We start from the raw sequence: 23,686 nt of genomic DNA, 5'->3' as shown, positions 1-23,686 counted from the left end.
GCTTTCTTTCTACCTTCCAAAAAATTGCACAAAAGATAGGATAACTGAGTCCTCTCCTTCAGTGTCGAAATAAGTATGTAACTGTGTTGACAGTCCTCAATCTACAAGTCATTTTGCATGCCGAATAACCCCAGGGAATATCAGTAGTCTAGTCAAATTGCGCACTGTGCCCAATTTTGCACGCTCACCAACACGAGGTAGGCGTCCTGTTCTTGATCGTGCATATCTGCGCAGCACCTTCAGCATTAAAATGCTAAAAATGGTTTTCGCGATATTAGGCTTTTAGCTGTGACAACCGATGTAATTTACTAAGCTATTGCTATGCGCTGATGAAAAATAGCCTTTTACCGGAATTAAAAGATACTGTAGACACAACTCACATCTGACTATATGCTACCTGCTGAATGGGGCTTACAATATTTCGATTGTTCAGGTTCACCATCAGTAATAGTTCTGGTAGGAGTTGTGCTGGGGAGTTGTGCTATATATTCATTGGCGATGTCATAGCTAGTTTGTAAATTATAAATATTGATGCATTATTAGCTCTAACACTTAATCTGCAAAAATGACAAGTGGATGATGGTGATAATCAGAACCAAAGTGGTGGGACGAAAAACATGCTACATTGTCCCCTAATCTGATAGTGGGGTGGTAGATGACTAGTCACACGTGCCTACATAGTACATACATAATTTACACAAAAGTCAGCTCAGGCAGATCCTGCTCAGAGAGCCCCAGCTCATAAACTCCACCAGCAGCAGATTTGAATTTAGAATGGAAAATGAATTAGTTTTATGCTAAACAATATTAGTGCGTCGTGACAAACCGAATCACATGGATTCATTCGCTAATCAAAACAAATCGCACCGTTTCAAAAATAAAATCCCAAATTATAAACTTGTTTTTACTTCGTTTGTAAACATTTTAAATGTAAATATGCTGTCTAGCCTCAAATACTTAACTATCATTTGGGTATCTTGGATGGTCAGTCCTGGCATCCATAGCTCGGTCTGTGAATTTGAGTGGTTATTTCTCCAGGCCCATCCCCCAGCATTTGACCAACACAGAGGTGGGAGTATATGTTATTGTTTCAACTGCAACTTGCCCCTCTCAAGTTTGTGTACGGACTCTATTTAGTCTTGGTATATTGTTTTTCAGCAGAAAGTTTGAAATGGCTGGCGATCATTTTTTAAAAGTGTCTTTCTCTACCCATCTCTCGTTCTCTCGCCCTCCTATCTCTCCCTTGTTCTCGCTTTCTTCTCTCTCCCTCCCCCCTCTCTCCCAGGCTCTGGAAGAGGAGCTGACCCAGAGGAAGAGGGAACAGGAGGTGTTCTTTAAGATGAGTGAGAACTCTGAGTGCCTGAGCCCCAGCTCCCCAAACAAACTCACCAAGTTCCTCCCTTACTCTGAATCCTCTACAACGTAGACTGGCATCTCACCCCCCCCACCCCCAAACACCCTTATCCCACACCATGCCCAGAAGGACCACTGTCAGCTTCCTCATTCCTCCTGAACTTTTATTTCATTTTTAAGGAATAGTTATGTTTTAAGTCCTGTTTATAAGATTTTATCATTTTATTAACTCAGATTGGTCATATTTTCTTTGAGGATTGTCTTTAACTCCACATGTGCATCAGGCTGCTTGATAGTTAGGGTGTTCTTCATCCATGCAGTGTTTCCTTTTTCATTCTTATTAATATTGCCGACAGCACCAAATTGACTCAGATCCCCATTGGTTTGTCTACACAATAAGCATGAGACTAACCTAATAGTTAGAAGGGTGTGGTGGGGCGATGCATCCCATATCCCAAAGAGGGTCAGTTGAGGAGTAGTAGTTTAGGTGCAATGTGGCCCTGGCCACATCTGCACTTCTCATGCCTCATTGCAGCATGCCTAAGGCTTGTTCACACAGATGGGCAGGTACCCTGCGCATCTTTCTTTTGGTGTTTTTCAGAGTCAGTAGAAAGGCCTCTTTAGTGTCCTAAGTTTTCAGAACTGTGACCTTAATTGCCTACCGTCTGTACGCTGTTAGTCTTAGCGGCCGTTCCACAGGTGCATGTTCATTGAACAAGCATGGGAAACAGTCACCCTTTACAGTGAATATATTTAGATTTTTACGAATTCTCTGAAAGACGGGGTCCTGAAAACAGGACATTTCTTTTTTTGCTGAGTCTATCAAGTTGACAAATTTTCTTTTGACATTTCTTTATTACTTTACAAAGATCAGCACAGAGCATGATCTTCAGAATTCACTTTCTTTCTGTTAACACAGTGAATTAATAGAATTCCCAGCGAAATCAGTTTAACTAACTTGGACTGTAAGTCGCTTTTGATAAAAGCATCTGCTAAATGGCATATTGTATTATATATTAACTTAAAATTGCATTAAAATGCTCAGATCATTTGCCCTTGTTTTCGATCAGAATAGAGCCCTAGTTTTACAATTTGATGAGATAAGCTTAAACACGTAATGAATACAGGAGAAGTCAGGGAAAAGTCATTTGTAGTCCAATTTATTTTAGTTTTTTAATTCGAGGGTTGAAGAAAATGGATATTTTTTTGAGTTGATTGTGTTCATGTCTCAAATGTTTTTCTGTGCTGCATTTTTACTGTAAAGGCAATACTAGCACACTGGATGGGAATTAAAAGGCAAAGTGGAATACTGTCTTTGTAGGAATCTTAAGAGATAAGTTTTACATTTAATTAAAGGTATTGGGTTTATTTTCCATTGTTTGTTGATAATACATGTACTGTCTGCTAACGAAAGTGCAATATGTAATTTTTCCTCCACTAAATGTGCCTTTCTTTGCACTGAGGAGTATATTAAGTTATGAGGTAGTGCATCGGAGCTATTTTGCAGTTAATATGTATCCTGCTGCTTTTGAAAATGGGGCTTGTTTTCTTGACCAATTAGACCTGTTAGATCACTGGAGGCCCGAGTGGCTGCGGATATTCGCTCTTCCCTTCTACTTGATTGATAAATGAAGGTCACTGATTTAGTAAGGAACTCCCCACACCTGGTTGTATAAGTCTTAATTCAAAGGAAAAGCCAGCAGGCGCTAGGCCCTCCATGGAATGGGTTTGACAGCGCTGTGTTAATCTACAGTAATTTGGTCAACTGTCAGGTACAACTACTCTCTCAAGATGTATTTTAATTTGTTTGTTTTTCTCTCTTCTGTTGTCATTTGCAATGACTGTCTTTTTCTGTCTGTTTACCTTTTTTTTTAAAGTTTATTTTGTAAGGGGTGTGAGTGAATGACTGTTCAGCAGAAGGAACCATTGTTGTACATGAGTCTAATAAATGCAAACGTTCTAATGTCTATGCTTGTCCTCAAGTAAGGGCTAGATTCTAGCAGAGCCGCAATGGCCGACACCCGCATAAACTGTCAAATCCACGTGGCCCCCGGCTTTATACCTAAAGCATACGTTGCCTTAAGAGAAATCCCATGCAGCCTTGTTTATAAGTTCAAGCATTGGAATGTGATCTGTAAGTTAAACATAGATTAGGCTGATAGAAATCCTCATTTTGTTGACTGATTTTCAATTTGAGCGTCATTTCTATATAGCCTACATGTTCTGAACTTCTAAAGCGAGTGGGATGGGTGTGGCTTCATGACAATGAAGAGCAGCTTCTCGACCGATTTGACAGCCCCAATGCAGTTACACGGCCAAAACATCAACGTGAGTGTCTGCTATCAGCGGTTAACTCTTGATCTAGGTTGCATCCGTTTCCTCAAAATAAAGGAACATTTCCAAGGAAAACCAAGATACCATGTAACTTTAAAAAAAAAAATGTTTAATTGACTTAATATGAAAGAGAACCATGAGGGGAAATACACAAGTATTACGAATACATCACAGGACTAAGATGGGATATGCGCAATATGTCAGCGGGAAAGGTGTTTATGCTGCATATCTCAAAGAATAAAGAATGAGCAGTTTATTTTTATAAATTAATTTTCAAATTAAATTGACCAGTTTAGGGTAAAGCATTACTTAAAGCAATAAGACAATCCATACTGTTTTATTGTAGTGTTCACATCCCTGTGTGCCTCTCCTTATGCTTCAGTAACCAAACTGTTGAATGCATGTCTTTCCAACCCATACCCTAACCCAATCTAGGTTTCACTCACATTCCACTAACTGTCAGGTCTCACTCAATGAGTTGACACTAGTGTTGATCATTACAAATCTGACATGAATATCATTACTTGTGTACTATGCACACTGCCAAAGACCGGAAAACTCCAAGTTACTTATGATTTTAATGCTGGTTAGGGACCTGACACACAGCATTGGACCTAGTACTTTAACATGAGGGGGATGGGAAAAACATAGTATCCAAGCAACTAGGAGCAGAATCAGATCAACCATATTCTGAGATTCTCCAATTAACCTGAGCTACAGGCACTCCCAGCCTTGTCAGTGTGTCTCCTAGGAGACCAACCCTCTTTCTCCATGACCATGGCCCAGTTTCCCAGAAGTATCTTAAGGCTAAGTTCGTTAGATCCTTCGTAGTAGCCATTGTTACTAGTCACACTTAAAGGCTTGTTGGGCCTATTTACCGACTGCCTCACACCACTTGAAAAGCCAAGTGCATCGTTACATGCTTTTTTTTTGTCCTTCCACGTCGCTTTATACACAGAAGACCTCCGTTAAACACACAATCAATCGATTTCTATCCATCTCTATAACTTTAAATAGGCTACAAAGTGGGCAATGTCTTTGCAATTGTAACAAAATATGCTTCAAATGAAAACCAAGATGACTAAATGAGTACACACTACATTTGCTTATGTATTTCGATCACGTTTAAATCAATATCATGTTCTATTTATCTAATTGTAGGCTACTGTCTGCTATTTCCCTCGATGTAATGTGTAGGAACATTATTGCAATGATGTGCCAAATCTGATGTAATGCATTAACGGGTAACCATTATAATAGGCCACCTCGATAATTGCAACCATAGGCGATATCTCTCTAGGAGCTGATCTGTAGTCCAGTATTGTGACAATTATTTTAAAGGTCAAATTTGAATGGAGAAAGCGCTTCTCTAGGATCCGCTATCTTTCTTTCGAACCTAATAGTGTCGACATGTTCCAACGACGCACTTGCTGAATGTTCTCTCTGCGTGGTGTTTTGGGAAACACATGTTACTACTTCGGCTGTAGGAACAATGCACGATTAAGTTCCAACTACGGCAAACCAGACCTGGCAAAGGGTGAAAAGGAAACGACAGCTGACATGACTTCATTCTGGAAGTACGATAAAATTAACTTTTGCTAAGTCTGTGCTTGAAACCAGTCAAAACACTAATGTAAATGTTTTTTTAGAATTATCACAATTTTTATATTTGAGCACCTTTTTTTTGTGATCCAGTAACACTGTTTATATTTATTATTATTGCATCAATCGCAGGTCAATTCTCATATTTAGGGGTTGTATTGATAATGGTAGACCTACAGTTTATGAAATCAATAGGGTGGTTTCCACCTATTGTACTGTGAACACCAGGGAAAGCGTCCATTTTCATTTCAATTCAGTCCTTCCTGAAAGGAGTTGAACTCCAACCCTGGTATACAATGCAGCTCCCAAAGTCTTGCAGCAACCTTATTTGAGTGTTTTAAAACATGGCTTGTGGCTTTCAATTGTACATTCTAAACTTCCTCTCCATCGGTCTATTAAGCCAGGGGGTTCCCAAGCTTTTCACTGGACATTTCTGATCAATTATAAATACCTCTAAGGTATGCAATGACTGACAAGAGGAAAACTGATGCACTGCCTAATTTTAAAATTGCACTTTGTGCATTCTATTACAACGTTCAAGAGTGAGTTGAAAGACAGGCTCACTCCCCCAGTTTGGTAATCCAGATTGCAAACCTGAACTGTCTGAACGGCTGAATAATCTGAAAAGTGCACATCTGTTAGAAATCAGCCGCATCAGTATTACGCAGTTCCCGAAAGAAAAAAAACGCGTTCACAAACCTGAAAAGATCTGTATAAATGTTTAGTATTAGCACTCGTCAAAAACGTTGCTTGAAGTGTTAATATTTTAGTACTTGAAAGCCAAAATGTCCTCTTGAACTCTTCATTGTAACCTCCATTGCAGCCTTAGTGGAGGAGGGGGTGTTCTTTGAGGAATCTTGAGTATCCATGGCCTGCCTTAGGCTGGTTTTGGCTGTTTGTCTTGTGATTATCTCAGCCAGTATTCACAAAGATTCTCAGAGTAGGAGTGTTGATCTAGAATCAGGTACCCCCTATCCATGTAATCTTATTCATTATGATCTAAAAGGCAAAACTGATCTTAAATCAGCACTCCTAGTCTGAGATGCTTTGTGGATACAGACCCTGGTTCCTCTGGTGTATGGTCTGATTTATTTTCCAAATGCATTGCACTGTCAGTTATGACTCCACTCATTAGACTTAAGCATCTTTTGATATACTAACTGAGAAACTAACAAGCTAAATTGCATATATTTAAGCTTAAAGCACTATACTGAGGCACAATCTTCTAGAAGGCTTGGAAAGACATTCATCTGTTCTATTACAAAGCTTGTGATAACATTTTACTGTATCATAAAATGACATTATAGGCTTGTTGAGTAACATAGGTGAACAACATGAGGAACATTTGCTTGTTACGGATTTTATGCTTAGTAATTTGTAACGAGGATAAAAAGTACAAAAAAAGAACTAAACAATATGCAAAAAGACAAACATTGCTGGTTCATTCTTGCTAAACAAATGGAATTTAACAAAGTAACAAATCTCAATCAAAAAGGTACCTATAAATAAAAAGCTAATTAAATACAATTAGTCATATTTTTATTAAAAAGGCCAACAGAACCTGTTACCTAGGGTTTCTTGGTCAGGTAATTGGAGGGGATCCAGCCCTCTTTCATTGGCCCTTCTCCTAGATTTTTACAAAACCACCAGCCGCTGCTGTTCCGCTCCATCACCTCGAACACGGTGCCCTCCTTGAAGCCACCCATCTGATCGTCGCCCTCAAAGTCCGCCACGGCCAAGAACAGCTCCTCTTTACTGGGATCCTTGATCAGAGGAGGCAGCTTGTCCCTCGGAGGGCCTGGTTTCTCAATCTTAACCAGGGGCTTTGGGGCCACAGGCACTTTCGCCTTGGGCTCCCCCTTGTCCTTGTCTTTAGGTGGGGGCAGCATGAAGGCCTTGGGTTTAGGGGGAGGTGGTCTGCTGAGCTGGGGGGGAGCAGGCTTGGTGTCTGGGAGCTCTTTCAGGGGAGCTTTGGTTTCTGTGGGGCTGGATGGCTCTGAGGTCTTTTTGGGTGGAGGGGGTCGCCTAGGGAGGACGGCTGGCCTCCCTGGAGGTTCTTTGGGGGACGACGGCGTGTTTGGGGACATCCTGGCTCACTTGTCCGTGGCCGTTTTGCTGCTTGGGGGAACTTGGGCTCGTCGCTGGCCTTGCCATTGAGAGCATTGGGGGCCGGGGGCATCTTGGGGAGTGCATTGAGAGGGGGGCTGTTGGGACGCGGCATGTTTTGGAGAACATTATTTGGAGGGGGCATCTTGGGGGGTACATTACCAGGAGGCATCTTGGGTAAAGCATTATTAGGGGGGAGGTTGGGCGGCGGCATCTTGGGGAGAGCGTTGCTAGGGCCGTTGTTTGGAGCAGCGCCGTTTTGCTGGCTTGGCTCTGCTGATCCAGAGCCTGGTTCAGCTGGCTTTGAAGGCTTCAGCTTGCTCCTCAGGTTGGTGATATCCAGCTTGTTCTCAGCTGGCGGTTCTGGCTTGGCAGCTGGGACGGGTTTGGGCCGGACTATGGGTTTAGGCTTCATGAACAGTGCAGGGCCGATGGCCTCTGGTTTCTCCTCCGGTGCATCAGGAATGGGCTTGGGTGGTTGCTTAGCCACAGGTTTCAGGTTGAACTTCTTCACCTCCTTGGCGGAGACCTTGTGGCCACACTCCAAACCCATCTCATTCTTCAAATGCAGAGGTTTGTTCGTGACCTCTCTTTTGGGCTCGGGGGGCTTGTCTGGCTTGAAGGGGGCAGCTTTGGGGGTGAGCAGGGGCATGATGACCCCCGGGGCAGGGGTTTTCAAAGGCAAGGGTTTGGATAGGTCTGGCCTGGGTTTCTCCACAGTAATCTCAATGTCCGTGCTCTTGTTGATGGACTCCCTGCGGGGTGGCAGGGCTGGCTTCTCCTCAGTCAGTGGGGCAGACGGGGCTGGGGGCAGGGGACCGGAAAAAGCAGACGTCGCCTTACTGGCGCTGGACTTCCAGTCCCTGAGTTTGGGCCGGGCTACGGACTCGCTCCCCGCCGTGGGTTCGTCTGGCAGCGGTTTGGACCAGCTGTCCTCTTGCCCCGCACCGCCAGCAGTGCCATCCTCCAGCTTCAGCTGGACCAAGTCGTTGGGCAGAGGTACAAGAAAGTTGGGGCGCGGAGTCAAGCTGGTCTTCTTGTATTTGTCGATGAAGGTGATAGGGGCCCAGCCCTCTTTCTCTTCAATCTGAATGTACCACCAGCCGCTGGAGTTCTTCTCTATCACCTGAAAAACAGAAATGGGATGAGTGAGGATTCAAGGAATCAGGAATCAATACACAGCATTTTGAGGGGAAGCAGTTCATGCCCTTCCATTCAATCAAAAACGGGTCTCTAGGTTGAATTTCGTAGGCTGTTCACATTCAAGCAATAACCATCTACCAATGTGTGATGAGATGTGACGAGTCTCACCTCCACTTTGACCCCAGCCTGGAAGCTGATGCCGTCGGGGATGGTGGTCTGGAAGTCTGCGATGGTATAGAACTCCTCCTCCACCTGGGGAGGGGTGGGTGGCTTGGGCAGGTTCTGCCCCCTCGGCTAAACGGAGGGAGGGTGTGAAGAAAGAGTAAGTCAGTATCAGGTTTGACTTTTGTCAGGCAGGTCAACACAAAACAATGCAAAACTCATTTGGTCAAATGTCTTTGTTAATGAGTGCTGTTGGCGTCTCATTGTGCGGTTAACTGGTTGGAGCCGGGGTACTTACGATGGTGAGATCCCTGCGTGGAGGTGGTCTCTGTCTAGCCCCTTGTTCTGTAGAGGAAGAGGCAGAGGAAACCTTATCACAGCACACCTCATCAGTCTCAAATCACTGCCTGCATTGACATCGACTGTTCATAGCAGGAGATATTAGTTCCAGACAGAGGGAATCCAAGGGCTTTATTCAATCTGAAAAGATTCCTAAATTTAAAAGGTGATGATTGCGCTGACATTAGCAGCGTTTACCGTGAATGCAGTCTCCGCTAAAGTGGGAACATTGCCTTTAAATTTCAACCACACTGTAAAGGTGAACTTCTGCCATACAGATTGAAGAGACCCAAAGAGAGCGAGATTACCCACTGGGCACACCACGTCATTTCAATGTGGACATTTTTGGTAATGTTTGGTTGTGTTACTCTGACATTTCAACCTTTTATTCAGCAACTCATAAAGACAGAAGTTTGTTGAATGTGTTTTCACTATGCTTTCAACCATCTAAAAGCACAACCAAATTCGAAATGAAAAACAATACCAGGGGGGTTTAGTTGTCATCTAAATGTCTTATCACTAGGGCTGTGAAGTCATAGGATGATGCAAATGGTCATGGGTTTCTGTAATAACCGTTTGAATAGCAAAAAATATAAAACAATATTAGACACACTTTTCCTGACTGCATGTGCTGCCATAGAAATGGAATGAATTGAACGGGTGTCCCCATTTAAGTCAATGGTTGCATAAGGGGTGGACTGGTGGCCATTTCGAGTGTAGCCTTATCAAAGACGGTCTATTATTATATTGACAAGATAGTCAAGTGACCGCTCTAACAACGGAAATACATGTCCTCAAAGATGGAAGGCAGACGGGAGGCGGCAAGATCAGGTGTAGACCGTTCTGGCCAATGAGAGGGCAGATAAGCGTGTGAACAACAGGCCATAGAGATCTTATTTTTTAGGTGCATTTGTAAATTGCCTCCATTGTGTCAGAGTGCGCTCTGAGTCATTTGTAAATTCAGAGTGATTCGCTCTCCGAGCATTCAGAGCGCACACTGGACGCTCTGGCTATGGAGTAGGGTTGATCTGAGTGTTCTGACCTCAACACCAGTCAAGCGCCAACTGTCTAAAGTTGACTAGCTTGTTAGCTACTTCCAGAAACAAATGAGAGAACACCTCACTGACCATTTTACTCGCCCTAGCAGAGCTGGTTAGGCTGTTTGTATGTTATCTAGAGTGTTAGTGACTAACTGTGCAACTGGCAATGATTGAATGACGTTTTCTTGCCGACAACAGTCACATTCAACGGGTGTTGCACGTTTGTAAATTCATGAGTTATTCTGCACTCTGGTACACTAAGATGATAGTGCTCGGAAATCAGAGTAGCCTAAATGACGCTGTCACAGACATTATAATGGCACTGATACAAAGGATGTGTTCGTAAACTCACTCTGGCTAGCTCCACGTTAAAGTATTACAGTTTTTATTTTTCATCGTTGGCTGATTTGCTCTCAGCTCAGTTGGGCGGTAGGTAGCCTAGTGGTTAGAGCGTTGGGCCAGTAACCGAAAGGTTGCTAGATCGAATCCCCGAGCTGACAAGGTAAAAATCTGTTGCTCTGCCCGTAGGTCATTGTTGTAAATAAGAATTTGTTCTTAACTGACTTGCCTAGTTAAATAAAGGTGAATAAAAACTAAACATCTACTTTAAAATGCTGAAGTATTTGCTGAGAGCAAATCAGCCAACGATGAAAAATAAAAAATGTAATACTTTATCACAACAGGCACAACGGCGATATGAAGTATTTTTTTTCAAAGTTGCCGAAATGCGTCAGTTCGATCGAATAAGCGTCACGTAGCAAATAAATGATTTGTTAACCAAATTCGAAACCTTTTCATTGACCCCGTTACTCAAAAAAAAAAAATTTTGTGGACAGATTCTGGGCTGAGTAAAACTTCTTGCTTTGACTCTTCGTCTCTGCCCATAGGTGCTGTGATTTGTTGATTCAACTCAACTGACATTACAAACAAAATACACAAGCTACATTTAGTATGAACATTCTACATTACCTGGAGTTTATTCCATCACAATACCAGGCAGTCATTGTAAGTATACCCATGGGTTTACCAATCAAAATGGCCAGGGTTAGAGGTTCCAAGCCCATTCTATTCATCGTTTGCTACACCACCTTGCTTGTTTCAGCAAGGGGCAACAAGGTTTCATCACGTTGTTAAGAGTCCATGTTATTGCAGAAACACACGAATGCCTGGCTGTCCTGTATTCAGTGAGCTGTTCGTGACTTATTTTATATTCATGGCTTTCTTCATCCATAACCGGTAATAACCTGTAATTGTGCCATCCCTAGTTATCACTGCTCTTTCAACCATTTTAAAAGCACAACATAGTTCAAATAGGAATACAATGTCAGATATTTCGATTATTTATACAACAACTTAATGTGTTTATCACTGTGCTTCATCTAATAGCAGAACCACATGATCTGGATTGCAGTTGAGATTACATTAAAAGTACATAGTGCAAGTGATCAATGCGGTTCGAGATCCTGCACAGATTATCACAGCAATTGTGAAGATCTCCACAGACCTGTGACCCTTGCATTATCTTGAACATGCATACTTTCTACGATTACATAAAGATATCTAGAGTTACAATAACCTCAAATGTGGCCATGGGCGCGTTACTCATTTTAACATTGAATACATACTGTCACATTAATTTAAGATGGAGTTAACAGCCTAAAATTATTAACTGTATTAAAGTAATATTGAATTGTGTAAGGTTGACAACAAAACCAATTATCAACGTTTAAAGGAGGAGATGTAAAGCACAACCAAATTCCAATGATAAAAACATTTTTTATTTTTGGGGGTTTAGTTGTCATTAGGTTTTCAGAGAGAGTCAAACCTTATTTGATTTAGTCCAACTCTTTAACTTAGATTTTTGAAGATGAAGATGTGAATCCAACATATTAATTATTACATTTGTAGGCAAACTGGAATTAAAGCCAGACTAAGTCCGTGGCACAGAATGAATTATCCAACCAGAAGATACTGGATATTGAAGGAGATGTTTGTCTACAAATGAATCATTGATCTGTTGGATTCACGTCTCCATCTCAACGAAAAATCTAAGTTAAAGAATAGGACTTAATCCAGTCAAATCAAACTTTAAATGCACTTCACGCAAAGTTTGATTTTGATTTAGTCCTTTTCTTTAACCTTAACTTTTGGTTAAAATGGAGTGAGGCAAAAATTAAAGTTATTAATATATTAACTTTAATTTTGCCTCATGCAGAGCGACACATCCATCAGGCTGTTGATTGTGGTCTGTGGAATGTTGTCCCACTCCTCTTCAATGGTTGTGCGAAGTTGCTGGATATTGGCGGGAACTGGAACACGTTGATCTAAAGAATCCCAAACAACATGCTCAAAGGGTGAGACGTCTAAGTATGCAGGCCATGGGAGAACAGGGACATTTTCAGCTTCCAGGAACTGTGTACCGATCCTTGCGACATGAGGCTGTGGATTATCACGCTGAAACGTGAGGCGATGGCGGCGAATGAATGGCACGACAATGGGCCTCAGGATCTTGTCACAGTATCTCTGCATTTAAATTGCCATCAATAAAATGCAATTCGTGTTTGTTGTCTGTAGCTTATGCCTGCCAATCCCATAACCCCACCGCCACCATGGGGAACTCTGTTCATAACGTTGACGTCAGCAAACTGCGGTTGTGAAGCCGGTTGGATGTAGTGCCAAATTCTGTAAAATGACAGATACAGCTTATGGTAGAGAAATCAACATTCAATTGTCTGGCAACAGCTCTGGTGGACATTTTTGCAGTCAGCATGCCAAATGACAACTGCACGTTTTAGAGTGGCCTTTTATCGTCCCTAGCACAAGGAGCACCTGTGTAATTGTCATGCTATTTAATCAGCTTTTTGAAATGCCGCACTGGTCAGGTAGATGGATTATCTAGGCAAAAAAGTGCTCACCAACAGGGATGTAAAACAAATTGTGCACAACATTCTTAGAGAGAAGCTTTTTGTGCGTATGTAACATTTCTGGGATCTTTTATTTTAGCTCATGAAACATGGGACCAACATTTTACATGGTGCATTTATATGTTTGTTCAGTATAAATATAGTGCATTCGGAAAGTATTCAGACACCTTCCCTTTTTCCACCTGTTACATTACAGCCTTATTCGAAAATTGATTTTTTTTTTATCCACACACCAAACCCCATAATGACAAAGCGAACAGATTTTTAGAAATATTTGTATAAAAAAACTGAAATACCTTATTTACATAAGTATTCAACCCCTTTGCAATGAGACTCGAAATTGAGCTCAGGTGCATCCTGTTTCCATTGATTATCCTTGATGTTTCTACAACTTGATTGGAGTCCACCTGTGGTAAATTACATTTATTGGACATGATTTGGAAAGGCACACACCTGTCTATATAAGGTCCTACAGTTGACAGTGCATATCAGAGCAAAAACCCAAGCCATGCGATCGAAGGAATTGTCCGTAGACCTCTGAGACAGGATTGTGTTGAGGCACAGTTTTAGGGAAGGGTAACAAAGAATGTCTGCAGCATTGAATGTCCCCAAGAACACAGTGGCCTCCATCATTCTTAAATGAAAGAAGTTTGGAACCACCAAGACACTTCCTAGAACTGGCCGCCCGGGGAGAAAGGCCTTGGTCAGGGAGGTGACCAAGAAACTGATGGTCACTGACAGAGCTCCAGAGTTCCTCTGTGGAGATGGGAGAACCTTCCAGAAGGACAACCATCTCTGCAGTACTCCACAAATCAGGCCTTTATGGTAGAGTGGCCAGACAGAAGCCACTCCACAGTAAAAAGCACAACGGCCCGCTTGGAGCTTGCCAAAAGGCACCTGAAGGACTGTCACACCATGAGAAACAAGATTCTCTGGTCTGATGAAACCAAGATTGAACACATTGTCCTGAATGCCAAGCGTCACATCTGGAGGAAACCTGGCACCATCCCTACGGTGAAGCATGGTGGCAGCATCATGCTGTGGGGATGTTTTTCAGTGGCAGGGACTGGGAGACAGGATAGTCAGGATCGAGGGAAAGATGAATTGTGCAAAGTACAGAGAGATCATTGATGAAAACCTGTTCCAGAGTTCTCAGGACCTCAGACTGGGGTGAAGGTTCACCTTCCAACAAAACAATGACCATAAGCACACAGCCAAGACAATACAGGACTGGCTTCGGGACAAGTCTCAATGTCCTTGAGTGGCCCAGCCAGAGATTTGTCCTGCTGAAAGTTGAATTTGTCTCCCAGTGTCTGTTAGAAAGCAGACTGAACCAGGTTTTCTGCGAGGATTATGCCTGTGCTTAGCTCTATGCCATGTCTTTCCCTAGTCCTTGCCGATGAAAAGCATACCTATAACATGTAGCATGGAATATTTGTATTCTGTACAGGCTTCTTTCTTTTCACTCTGTCATTTAGGTTAGTATTGTGTAGTAATGTTGTTGATCCATCCTCACTTTTCTCCTATCATAGCCATTAAACTCTGATTGTTTTAAAGTCATTATTGTCATGACATTTGGTTTCCATTGGGGTGTCCATTATTATTACTATGTCTGTTGGTGCGTGTGAGTACCTGTGTTATGTGTTTTGGGCTTTCGTGCCCTTGTGGATTGCGCAGATGATTATGGGTCTCGTCCCGTGTGATAATCATTCGGCGCTTGTGTTATTTATTCGAGGTACTCCTTGCTCTTTTGTTACGTGTTTGTTTGGTCTTCGTCCCCGTGCCGTTACATGGCACGCTGTAATTTGGGGCTTAATAAAAACCTTTATTACGCATTCCTGCGTCTGTCTCCCGACTTTTCATACCAGCGTGACAGTTAAAACCCTGGATGAGAGACCAAAGGGATAGCTGTAGATTAACTCTCCAGTAGGAGGTGCCGCCCAGCCCGTTGTTTTATTATTGTAGTGGATATAATGTGAAAATCTGATGTTGTTTCAAAGGAAAACATTTAACATTTTATACACAGTTTGCTGAAAAATGGTTACCATGACATAATCCTGTCCTAAAAAAAAATTACCCTCAAAACGACAATTGAGGACTTTTTTGCAAATCCAACGTAGATTCCACGTCACAATACATTGACAATTTACTTTGAAACAACATTGGTTCAGCCAGTTGGTGCCCAGTTGGCAGAGAGCGAGAGAGAGATTACTGAGTAGAGCGAGAGAGACCATAGAAAGAGAGCGAGAAAGGAGAGCAAGAGAGAGAGAGAGAGAAAGGAGAGAGCACTGTTTGATGTAGACTAATTAAATCTGGAGACTGGGGACTTCGGCTCTAACGCGATGTGTAATGCATCCTCACTGTAGGTGTAGTTGTGGAAAGCATTCAGCTCCTCAATTACTTACACACTGTAGGAATAAAAAGGGGATGTTTTACATTACTCAGGCATTGATTTAGAGAGCCTCGCAGGAAGGAGACTGAGGAAGCATCCCTCATACAGATGGGACGTCTTGGTAACACTACTTAAGCCTGCATAATAAAGCCTGCATAATGTATAATGCTTTATTATATCTTATAGGGTTTATAATGTATTTTAATAACGCCTACCTGCAGGCATTAAGTAGAGCGTTACAGCTGTTTGTTGTTAAACTAGTTAGTTGTTTACATTTCTAGTTCCTACTCACTGTGCTGCTTGGCAAAGGGAGAGAAGCCCTTGTCTTTCTGATCCTTGTTGTCTCCTCGGCTCTCCTTGGCTTGGTTCTGTTGACTCTGCTGCTTAGAGAATCCGTCCAGGTCGTTAGTGCTGGAGTGGCCCGCTGCCCCTGCCACCAGCTTCTGGCTCAGGATGTCGGCCTTCTTCAAGTAGGACGCCGGGGCCCAGCCCTCCTGTCCCTGGTACCTGTAGAGGGCAGCAGAGAGGTTACGTTCACAGCTTCAATAGAGAGAGAGACAACAACAAAGGCCTTATTTAGTAGAAACAAGCAACCAACTCTGATCCACACACTCAATGAAATGTACATGCACACAGAGCCAACATGCATTCACTGTATACAGACACACTTCTGGGGTATTGTGTTTTACCTGATCTTCCACCAGCCCTCAAGGTTCTTCTGCATGACCTCCACCGTCATGCCACTTTCTAGGTCGATCTCATCTTGGTCTCGCGCTGCATATGGGTAGATCACGGTGTACTTCTCCTCTGGAAATGGCAAAGAACACATGACATTAGGTGATGTCTTTTTCATCTTGCATACTAACTTTTAAAAGAATGTCAATCAAGCAGATGGGAGTCAACAAATTGGCAGGGACAGCACATTATGTAGCAACGCACATGCCCCTCCTATCTGAGGATCGGTCTATTTTAGCCATCTATTTCCTGTGTTTGAGTGGTGAATAATTCACCTGTCACAAATCTCGCTGGGTTAATTGCTTTCATTTTACTCATGCGACTCTTTCATACGCTTGCTTGTGCCTGTCGTTTTTCTCCCGTTTAATATTATGACTGCGGAAACGTTTGTAACGAGCTGTCAAACACACCCAGGTAATGGCTGAAATTGGCTCAATGGAATACATTGTCTTTCCATTACATCTAAACTCAGCAAAAAAAGTTTTCATTGTGAAGGGTTTAAACACTGTTTCCCATGCTTGTTCAATGAACCATAAACAATTAATGAACATGCACCTGTGGAATGGTTGTTAAGACACTGACAGCTTACAGACGGTAGGCAATTAAGGTCACAGTTATGAAAACCTAGGACACTGAAGAGGCCTTTCTACTGACTCTGAAAAACGGCAAAAGAAAGATGCCCGGGGTCCCTGCTCATCTGCGTGAACAAGCCTTAGGCATGCTGCAAGGAGGCATGAGGACTGCAGATGTGGCCAGGGCAATAAATTGCAATGTCCATACTGTGAGATTCCTAAGACAGCGCTACAGGGAGACGGGACGGACAGCAGATCGTCCTCGCAGTGGGCAGACCACGTAACAACATCTGCACAGGATTGGCACATCCAAACATCACACCCACGGGACAGGTACAGGATGGCAACAACAACTGCCCGAGAGGCTGGACTGAGGTCTTGTAGGCTTGTTGTAAGGCAGGTCCTCACCAGACATCCCTGGCAACAACGTCGCCTATGGGCACAAACCCACCGTCGCGGGACCAGACAGGACTGGCAAAAAGTGCTCTTCACTGATCTAGTGCCAAACGTGTAGATTGTAAATTTGAGAGTATCCTGCTATTGACACAATTGTTGAGTTATGCAGCAGTAAGTGATGACAACAACAGTAGTTAATGAGGCAGTCTAGACAGTGCAAGTATATGTAAATACAGTACAACTCATATAAATGCATCTCTACCTTGTACCTTAGAGACTGCTTCCCTATGTACATAGTGATTGAACATTAGTCACTTTAATAATGTTTACAATCTGCTTTACCCACTTATGTACAGTACACACTTTCTATTCATATACTGTCCATACACACCATTATTTAGATATGCTATCTTTATACCACATCCTAATAACCTACCCAGGGCCATAGCTACATATGAGGACAATTGTTTATGAAATCCAAATAAACTTTTTCATAATTAAAAAAAAAAAAAAATGTAGGCACTCAGTCTGGGGATCTTAGCTTACTGTTGAGAGTAACAATAGTAGAATACACAAGGTGCAATTTTCGAAACTTGGTTGTGCATCAGCAGTTTTCCTCTTGTTAATTGTCACTCAGTAACCACGTTTCCATCCAGTTTTGATGCAACTAAAGCAACAGCTGTGATGAAACAGGAAATCCCAGTATAATTTTACAAATGCGGACACATTTGTTAGTTTGACATGGTAGGATATTTTTGTGTTGGTAAAATTAATTATGCGAGAAATGGTGGTGGAAACGCCTTTATGAGCAAATATCGATATAATAAACATATTGAAGTAAACTTGGAGTCACGCAATGACATGGTTTGTGGTCCTCCCAATATGCCTCGGGAAACCATGCTGTTTATAGGCTACAGATTAAATACATTGATGATGAACACAGGGTGGTGAAAGTGCATGGTATGAGTTTGATGCTCCTTTCCAATAAATGTCTAGGGTCTTATTTTGGTGAAGCAAAATGTATCGGTTTACCGTTTGTTAATAAAATACCCTTTTCCTCTAACAGATCCCTCTGGACGTATGAAATTATTGTTTTTAATCCCGGTCCTGAGTAAATGGATAGCGGCTAATTGTATAGCTAATAGGCTACGTGTTTGTAGATTGACTGAGGTGAAGCTGCAGCAAACAATGTTTGTTTTTGGCTGTTCTCCAAAATTGTATGGAAATGCCGTAAATAAGCTGCAACTTTCTTTACATTTATTGGATGGAATTTCTGAACCTAGTCTCCCACTACCTGCTAGTGGATGTAATGTGTTAGCCCCCAGTACACCATTCCCAGATCCTAAACTAGTAATCAGTTGAACGCTTTCAGCGAGTGTTTCCTTGTAGACAGAGCCTGGGCGGGATCTAACTTGTGGAGTGAGAAGACATGCAACACACATCATGCAACACAAAACATCAGTGAGACACAAGACAGAATTACAACTACGCTAGCATTAGGAGTTCAGGGCAATTGCACAGTAACATATTTGCGCTTTGACTCAGTCTTTTCACTTTAAAATGTATGCCAAACAAAAAAACATTGATATAAAGGTTTAACAATAGAACTATATCCACACGGACTACTTTTAACAATTTCTATTATTTTTTTGTAACAAAAAAACTAATTCTGTGGAAGAACTGTGCAGGTGTAACAGATTACGGTAAAATCTTACATATCTGCTCCAAATTACGATTCAAAGATGTCTGCAGAAAGAATGGGGTGTAAGCTATGACATGGCACCTTGAGTTCAATATATATTTTGGTTATTGAACTACAGTAACACTGTACTATGCTATCCAGACTTGTGAAACATGCGTCTGTGTTGGGTTCAGATTTGGTCCAGTCCATCTGTGGACGTTAATATCAAGGCCAGGGTAGACCGACCAAATTTCAACTACTTTTCCATGTCCGGTGTCAGTCGGTGCTCAGAGGGTGAGGAAACTGGTTACAGTAAATGGAAAGAGAGGGGTTACATGGGTAGGTGTCAGTAAGAGTTGGGAGAGGTGATATTAATTGGATAGAGGGAGAGAGAGGGAGGGGTTTTCCAGACTCAGTTTTAACACTCTTGGTTTGACCACCAAACAACAGTCACAGAAAATATGTATGAGCTGGACACAGCAGTATGCCAGTGGAAGGGAGGACAGTAGCAGGTGACCCAACTGTGATTTGTGACTATTATGATTTCCCATTGTAGCCAATTCAGGTGCAGTAATTCCGTTTAATTTGAATCACTTCATAATTCATAAACAGAATTTGCATCAGTAAAATCATTATAACTAATTGGTAGGTCTACCAATACGTGTTACTTCTGTGAACTTTCATTATCCTCCCTCACAAGAGAGCGAAAATATCTTAAAAGATACCTTTGTATATACAGTGTATGTGGACACCCCTTCAAATGAGTGAATTTGGCTATTTCAGCCACCCCCGTTGCTAACAGGTGTATAAAATGTAGCACACAGCCATCGAGCCAGGCCTAATCACCCAACATCAGTGGCCGATCTCACTAATACTCTTGTGGCTAAATGGAAGCAAGTCCCCGCATCAATGTTCCAGCATCTAGTGAAAAGCCTTCCCAGAAGAGTGGAGGATGTTACAGTAGCAAAGGGGGGGGGGGGACCAACTACATATTATTGCCCATGATTTTGTAATAAGATGTTCAACGAGCAGGTGTCGACATATTTCTGGTCATGGAGTGTATGTGGTTTTTGGTAACATAATTACAAGGCACTACGCAATATTTAGTTTTTACTTACAGAAGGTAAACAATTTCTCCAAAGCTAAATATAAAAGTCTTTATTATAGTTGGCAGGGGTCTGTATGTCAACATTGTGTTTCGATGCATTTCTGATTCCTTTTAAGAATTTTTCTGCGAGATGTTTTCTAAGATCCCTTTTCCCATCTGTTTATTCAGAAATCAAAGCCTTTTAATTATACCACATTTTTAAGATGGAAAATGGCTCAAATGTATCTATGCCTTCGTTTCCCAAAAATATAGACTCTTAGCTTCCATTTGACATGAACCTCACATGTTGGTGCTCATGGGTCCTTTTACATGGAAATGCCCTTCACTTGTAACAGATTGTTTGTTCTTTCTAAATAGAATATTTGTGTAACAATCACTTTAATTCAGTAGACCTAAAATGGACCGGTTATGGATTGTTTTTATAACTAATCTAAAATGTCATATGTCACTGAAATAACAGTAAAAGTGAGAAACTGTTTTTCTCCACAGCATGCCATCGAGAGAACAAATCATACCAACATAAAGGTAGAATCCATTACAATCCATGCCACACATGCATGTCTTGCCTCAGTCTTAGGCTTGGGTTGGTCATGCATGGGTTTTTCATGCTAAACATTACATTTTACACACAGATAGAGAAAAGGGAGAAAAGAGTCGTGCGCTCCACCTTGCCCAAAGCCTGTGCTGAACAGATCCCCTAACGTTCGCCGGCGGCCCACAAGGCTCGGCAGTGACCAGTATCTCCGGGACACTGACAGCAGAGCACAGTGGGCAGCAGGAAGTAAGTAAACAGGAAGTAAATACGCTGGCTCTGTTTTCTTAGTTCCATAGAAGATTATAGAGGACTCTTTATTGTATCTGCCCCATTATGGCCTCTGTGAGCGCACTGGCTTTTCTTTTTCTTCTACTTCTATGAGTTGGTAAACAAACTGAAAAGGTGCATACTGCCATCTGGAGTGTGTTGTTTGAACAGCTACAGTATACAAACAAGGTTAGCGATTAATTGCCACCTGCAGTTATGGAATGTTTGCTCACAAGCATAATTAATTGGCTGACCCCCCCCCCCCCCCCCTGTTGACCCAGATGGAATTATGTGATCCTTCCTTAACCCATAGGAAGTCCTCAATGGCACTCCATGCTAAAAAGGGCATTTGGGCACTAGAGTCCTCTATTTATCTCTATGGTTGGTTCGAACACTGCATTCATAACCAAAGGTGGAATGTACTACATACGATTGGGAACTCGAAATTACTAGTGGGAAACGCATGTATCATCCCAAAGCTCCGACTTCTCCCACATGCTGACCTCTGACGTCACCTACTAAGGAGATGACCTTGATAACAGCATTTTCCACAGTTTAAACAAAACATTATTTATATAAAAAAGCAATCTATTAATATGTTTTTTGAACAGTATAATTTGTTTACAAGCATGATAGCTGTATTTCTTATTTATAGTTGATGCAGCTTGTTGGCCATTAGCCAATTGGCATTTCTCAACAGGTTCAAAGCACGTGATAGCATCCAACTTCACAACTGGTATTTACCACCTTCCCCCTTGGTTATGAACGCAGCATCATCGACGGGCAGAGACAGGTGAAGGTGATAGACAGTCAGAGGTCATTTTCCCACATACATTACGTAATGTAACGATTTCAAGACGATCCTGCTTCCAAAATTAATTCATTACAGTTCCACATTTCTCCTACATCTTAATCAATGAGGACACACTGTTTTGCGTCATAATGACTTGGCAGCAAACCTTGAGTTTTGACTGTGAGCTGCTCCTTATGGCTGCCAATGGGATCAGTAATTACAGTAGGCCTATGTTTTGACTTAATGTGGCCTAGGGCAGTGCGACACACGGAGCGAGTTACCTTCCTCGCCGGGAAGGGAGAAGTCGTCAGGGTCATCCTGGGCCTCCAGGCAGGTGGCAGGGACCCAGCCTTGGGCCTCGTCTGAACTAACAAACCACCAACCTGCACACAAAGAGCAAAACGCACACAAACACAGAAGAGTCCGTCACACAGCAGAGGCTCTCTCTAGGTCCTGTATTGGCTATTTGGAAGGATCTGAGGACAACGTGATAGCATTATGCTGCTGCTATTTGGCAGTCGTCTTGGTACACATTAAAGTACCTGTATCTCAGGTTCATTCAAGTATGATAACATTCTTTCAGTTGATGGGGGGGTGGGGGGGGGGGTTGTTTTATAAAACACGTTAAGGCCGCCAGGACTCATGTCCCAAATGGTACCCTATTCCCCTTATAGTGGACTACTATTGACCAGGGCCAACACTATATAAACAGGTGTCATTTGGGACGCAACCCTCAGTCATTTAGCTAAAGTCTGCCGCCATCTGATCCAGGTCTCGTACCAGACTCATTCTTCTCGATGACCTCCACCGTCTGTCCCACGTGCAGGCTGATCTCAGAACTCTCCTGTTTCTCATAGTCAGTGACGGCCACATACTGGTCTAGGAGCAGAGGGTCAGCTGAGGTGGAGTCTCCTGCAGGGAGGGACACAGAGCACACATACATGTACAGTGCCAGTCAATAGTTTGGATACACCTACTCATTCAAGGATTTATCTTTATTTTTTTACAATTTCTACATCGTAGAATAATAGTGAAGACATCTAAACTATGAAATAACATATTTGGAACAATGTAGTAACAAAGTGTAAAAAAATCTAAACATTTTTTATTCTTCAAAGTAGCCACCCTTTGCCTTGATGACAGCTTTGCACACTAGGAGTTCCCACATATTTTGAGCCTGAAGGTGTGTTTTGGGTCATTGTCCTGCTGAAAAACAAATGATAGTGGGACTAAGTGCAAACCAGATGGGATGGTGTATTGCTGCAGAATGTTGTGGTACACCTGTTTATTGAAATGCATTCCAGGTGACTACCTCATGAAGCTGGTTGAAAGAATGCTAAGAGTGTGCAAGCTTGTCATCAAGGCAAATGGTGGCTATTTTGAATAATCAAAAATATTTTGATTTGTTAAATACTTTTTTGGTTACTACATGATTCCATATGTGTTATTTCATAGTTTTGTCTTTACTATTACTCTACAACGAAGAAAATAGTCAAAATAAAGAAAAACCCTGGAATGAGTAGGTGTGTCCAAACTTTTGACTGGTACTGTAGATCTGACCTCTCTACCAGCCACACCACCGCAGATAGAGGATGAGGATGAAGAGGAAGCAGGCATGGTTTTCGAGACGGAAGAATAAAATGGTGGTCAGAGAGCAGAGAGAGGGAGATGTTATGACAGACGACAGGATAGGAAGGAGGGTTATGCTAATCAACCGCGTGGCTGCCACAGAGATACAGAGACAACCCGCCACCAGGACACCCCAACACCTAGACTACTACAATGCTGTAGGTCAGAACAACAAGAGGGCCTGCTCTGTAATGTACCCTTGATGGGATGACAACCAGAGCTACCCCCGGGGATGCAGAGTGTGATGCACTCATAATATCCTCTAAATGCATAATTGTCCAGAGATGGAGCTTTGTATTTAAACCATCCTGCATCACGTCTCTTGAACTAGATACTATAGATTATGACAACTGTCACGTCTGATACCCCAAGAGCCAATGACACAGAATGAGGATGGTAATGTTGTTGTTGTTGTGGCACAGCATGCACATCTATCAAGGTGACGATTATTTCCCACAACCAAGACAGGGTTGATTTCAGCACAGGAGCAAGGGAGTTGGGCAGGGTGTGCAGTCAGACACACACCATCTGGTGCCCTCTTGACATAACTAACACACCGCCATGCACATCACACA

The 23,686-nt window shown here is 42.3% G+C and overlaps 2 protein-coding genes across 2 annotated transcripts in view; one reads left to right on the top strand and one right to left on the bottom strand.

Moving 5' to 3' along the window:
• The window catches only part of LOC115105266 (serine/threonine-protein kinase 10-like), a 41,744-nt gene extending 38,424 nt beyond the window's left edge, over positions 1-3,320 (top strand). The window contains exon 19 of the mRNA XM_029627069.2: positions 1,286-3,320. Within this exon, the coding sequence (XP_029482929.2) occupies positions 1,286-1,426 (141 nt within the window). The 3' untranslated portion in view covers positions 1,427-3,320. The remainder of the gene's footprint in view (positions 1-1,285) is intronic.
• Positions 3,321-3,757: 437 nt separating this feature from the next.
• LOC115105267 (SH3 and PX domain-containing protein 2B-like) overlaps positions 3,758-23,686 on the bottom strand; it is an 83,608-nt gene continuing 63,679 nt past the window's right edge. The window contains 9 exon segments of the mRNA XM_029627072.2: positions 3,758-7,350; positions 7,352-7,411; positions 7,413-8,521; positions 8,707-8,832; positions 8,999-9,045; positions 15,688-15,902; positions 16,085-16,202; positions 21,764-21,865; positions 22,263-22,394. Coding sequence (XP_029482932.2) covers positions 6,858-7,350; positions 7,352-7,411; positions 7,413-8,521; positions 8,707-8,832; positions 8,999-9,045; positions 15,688-15,902; positions 16,085-16,202; positions 21,764-21,865; positions 22,263-22,394 — 2,402 coding nt within the window. The 3' untranslated portion in view covers positions 3,758-6,857.

This window comes from Oncorhynchus nerka, linkage group LG22 (genome assembly GCF_034236695.1).
Source record: "Oncorhynchus nerka isolate Pitt River linkage group LG22, Oner_Uvic_2.0, whole genome shotgun sequence".
NCBI classification, from domain to species: Eukaryota; Metazoa; Chordata; class Actinopteri; order Salmoniformes; family Salmonidae; genus Oncorhynchus; species Oncorhynchus nerka.
This window is presented reverse-complemented; position numbering and strand designations above follow the sequence as displayed.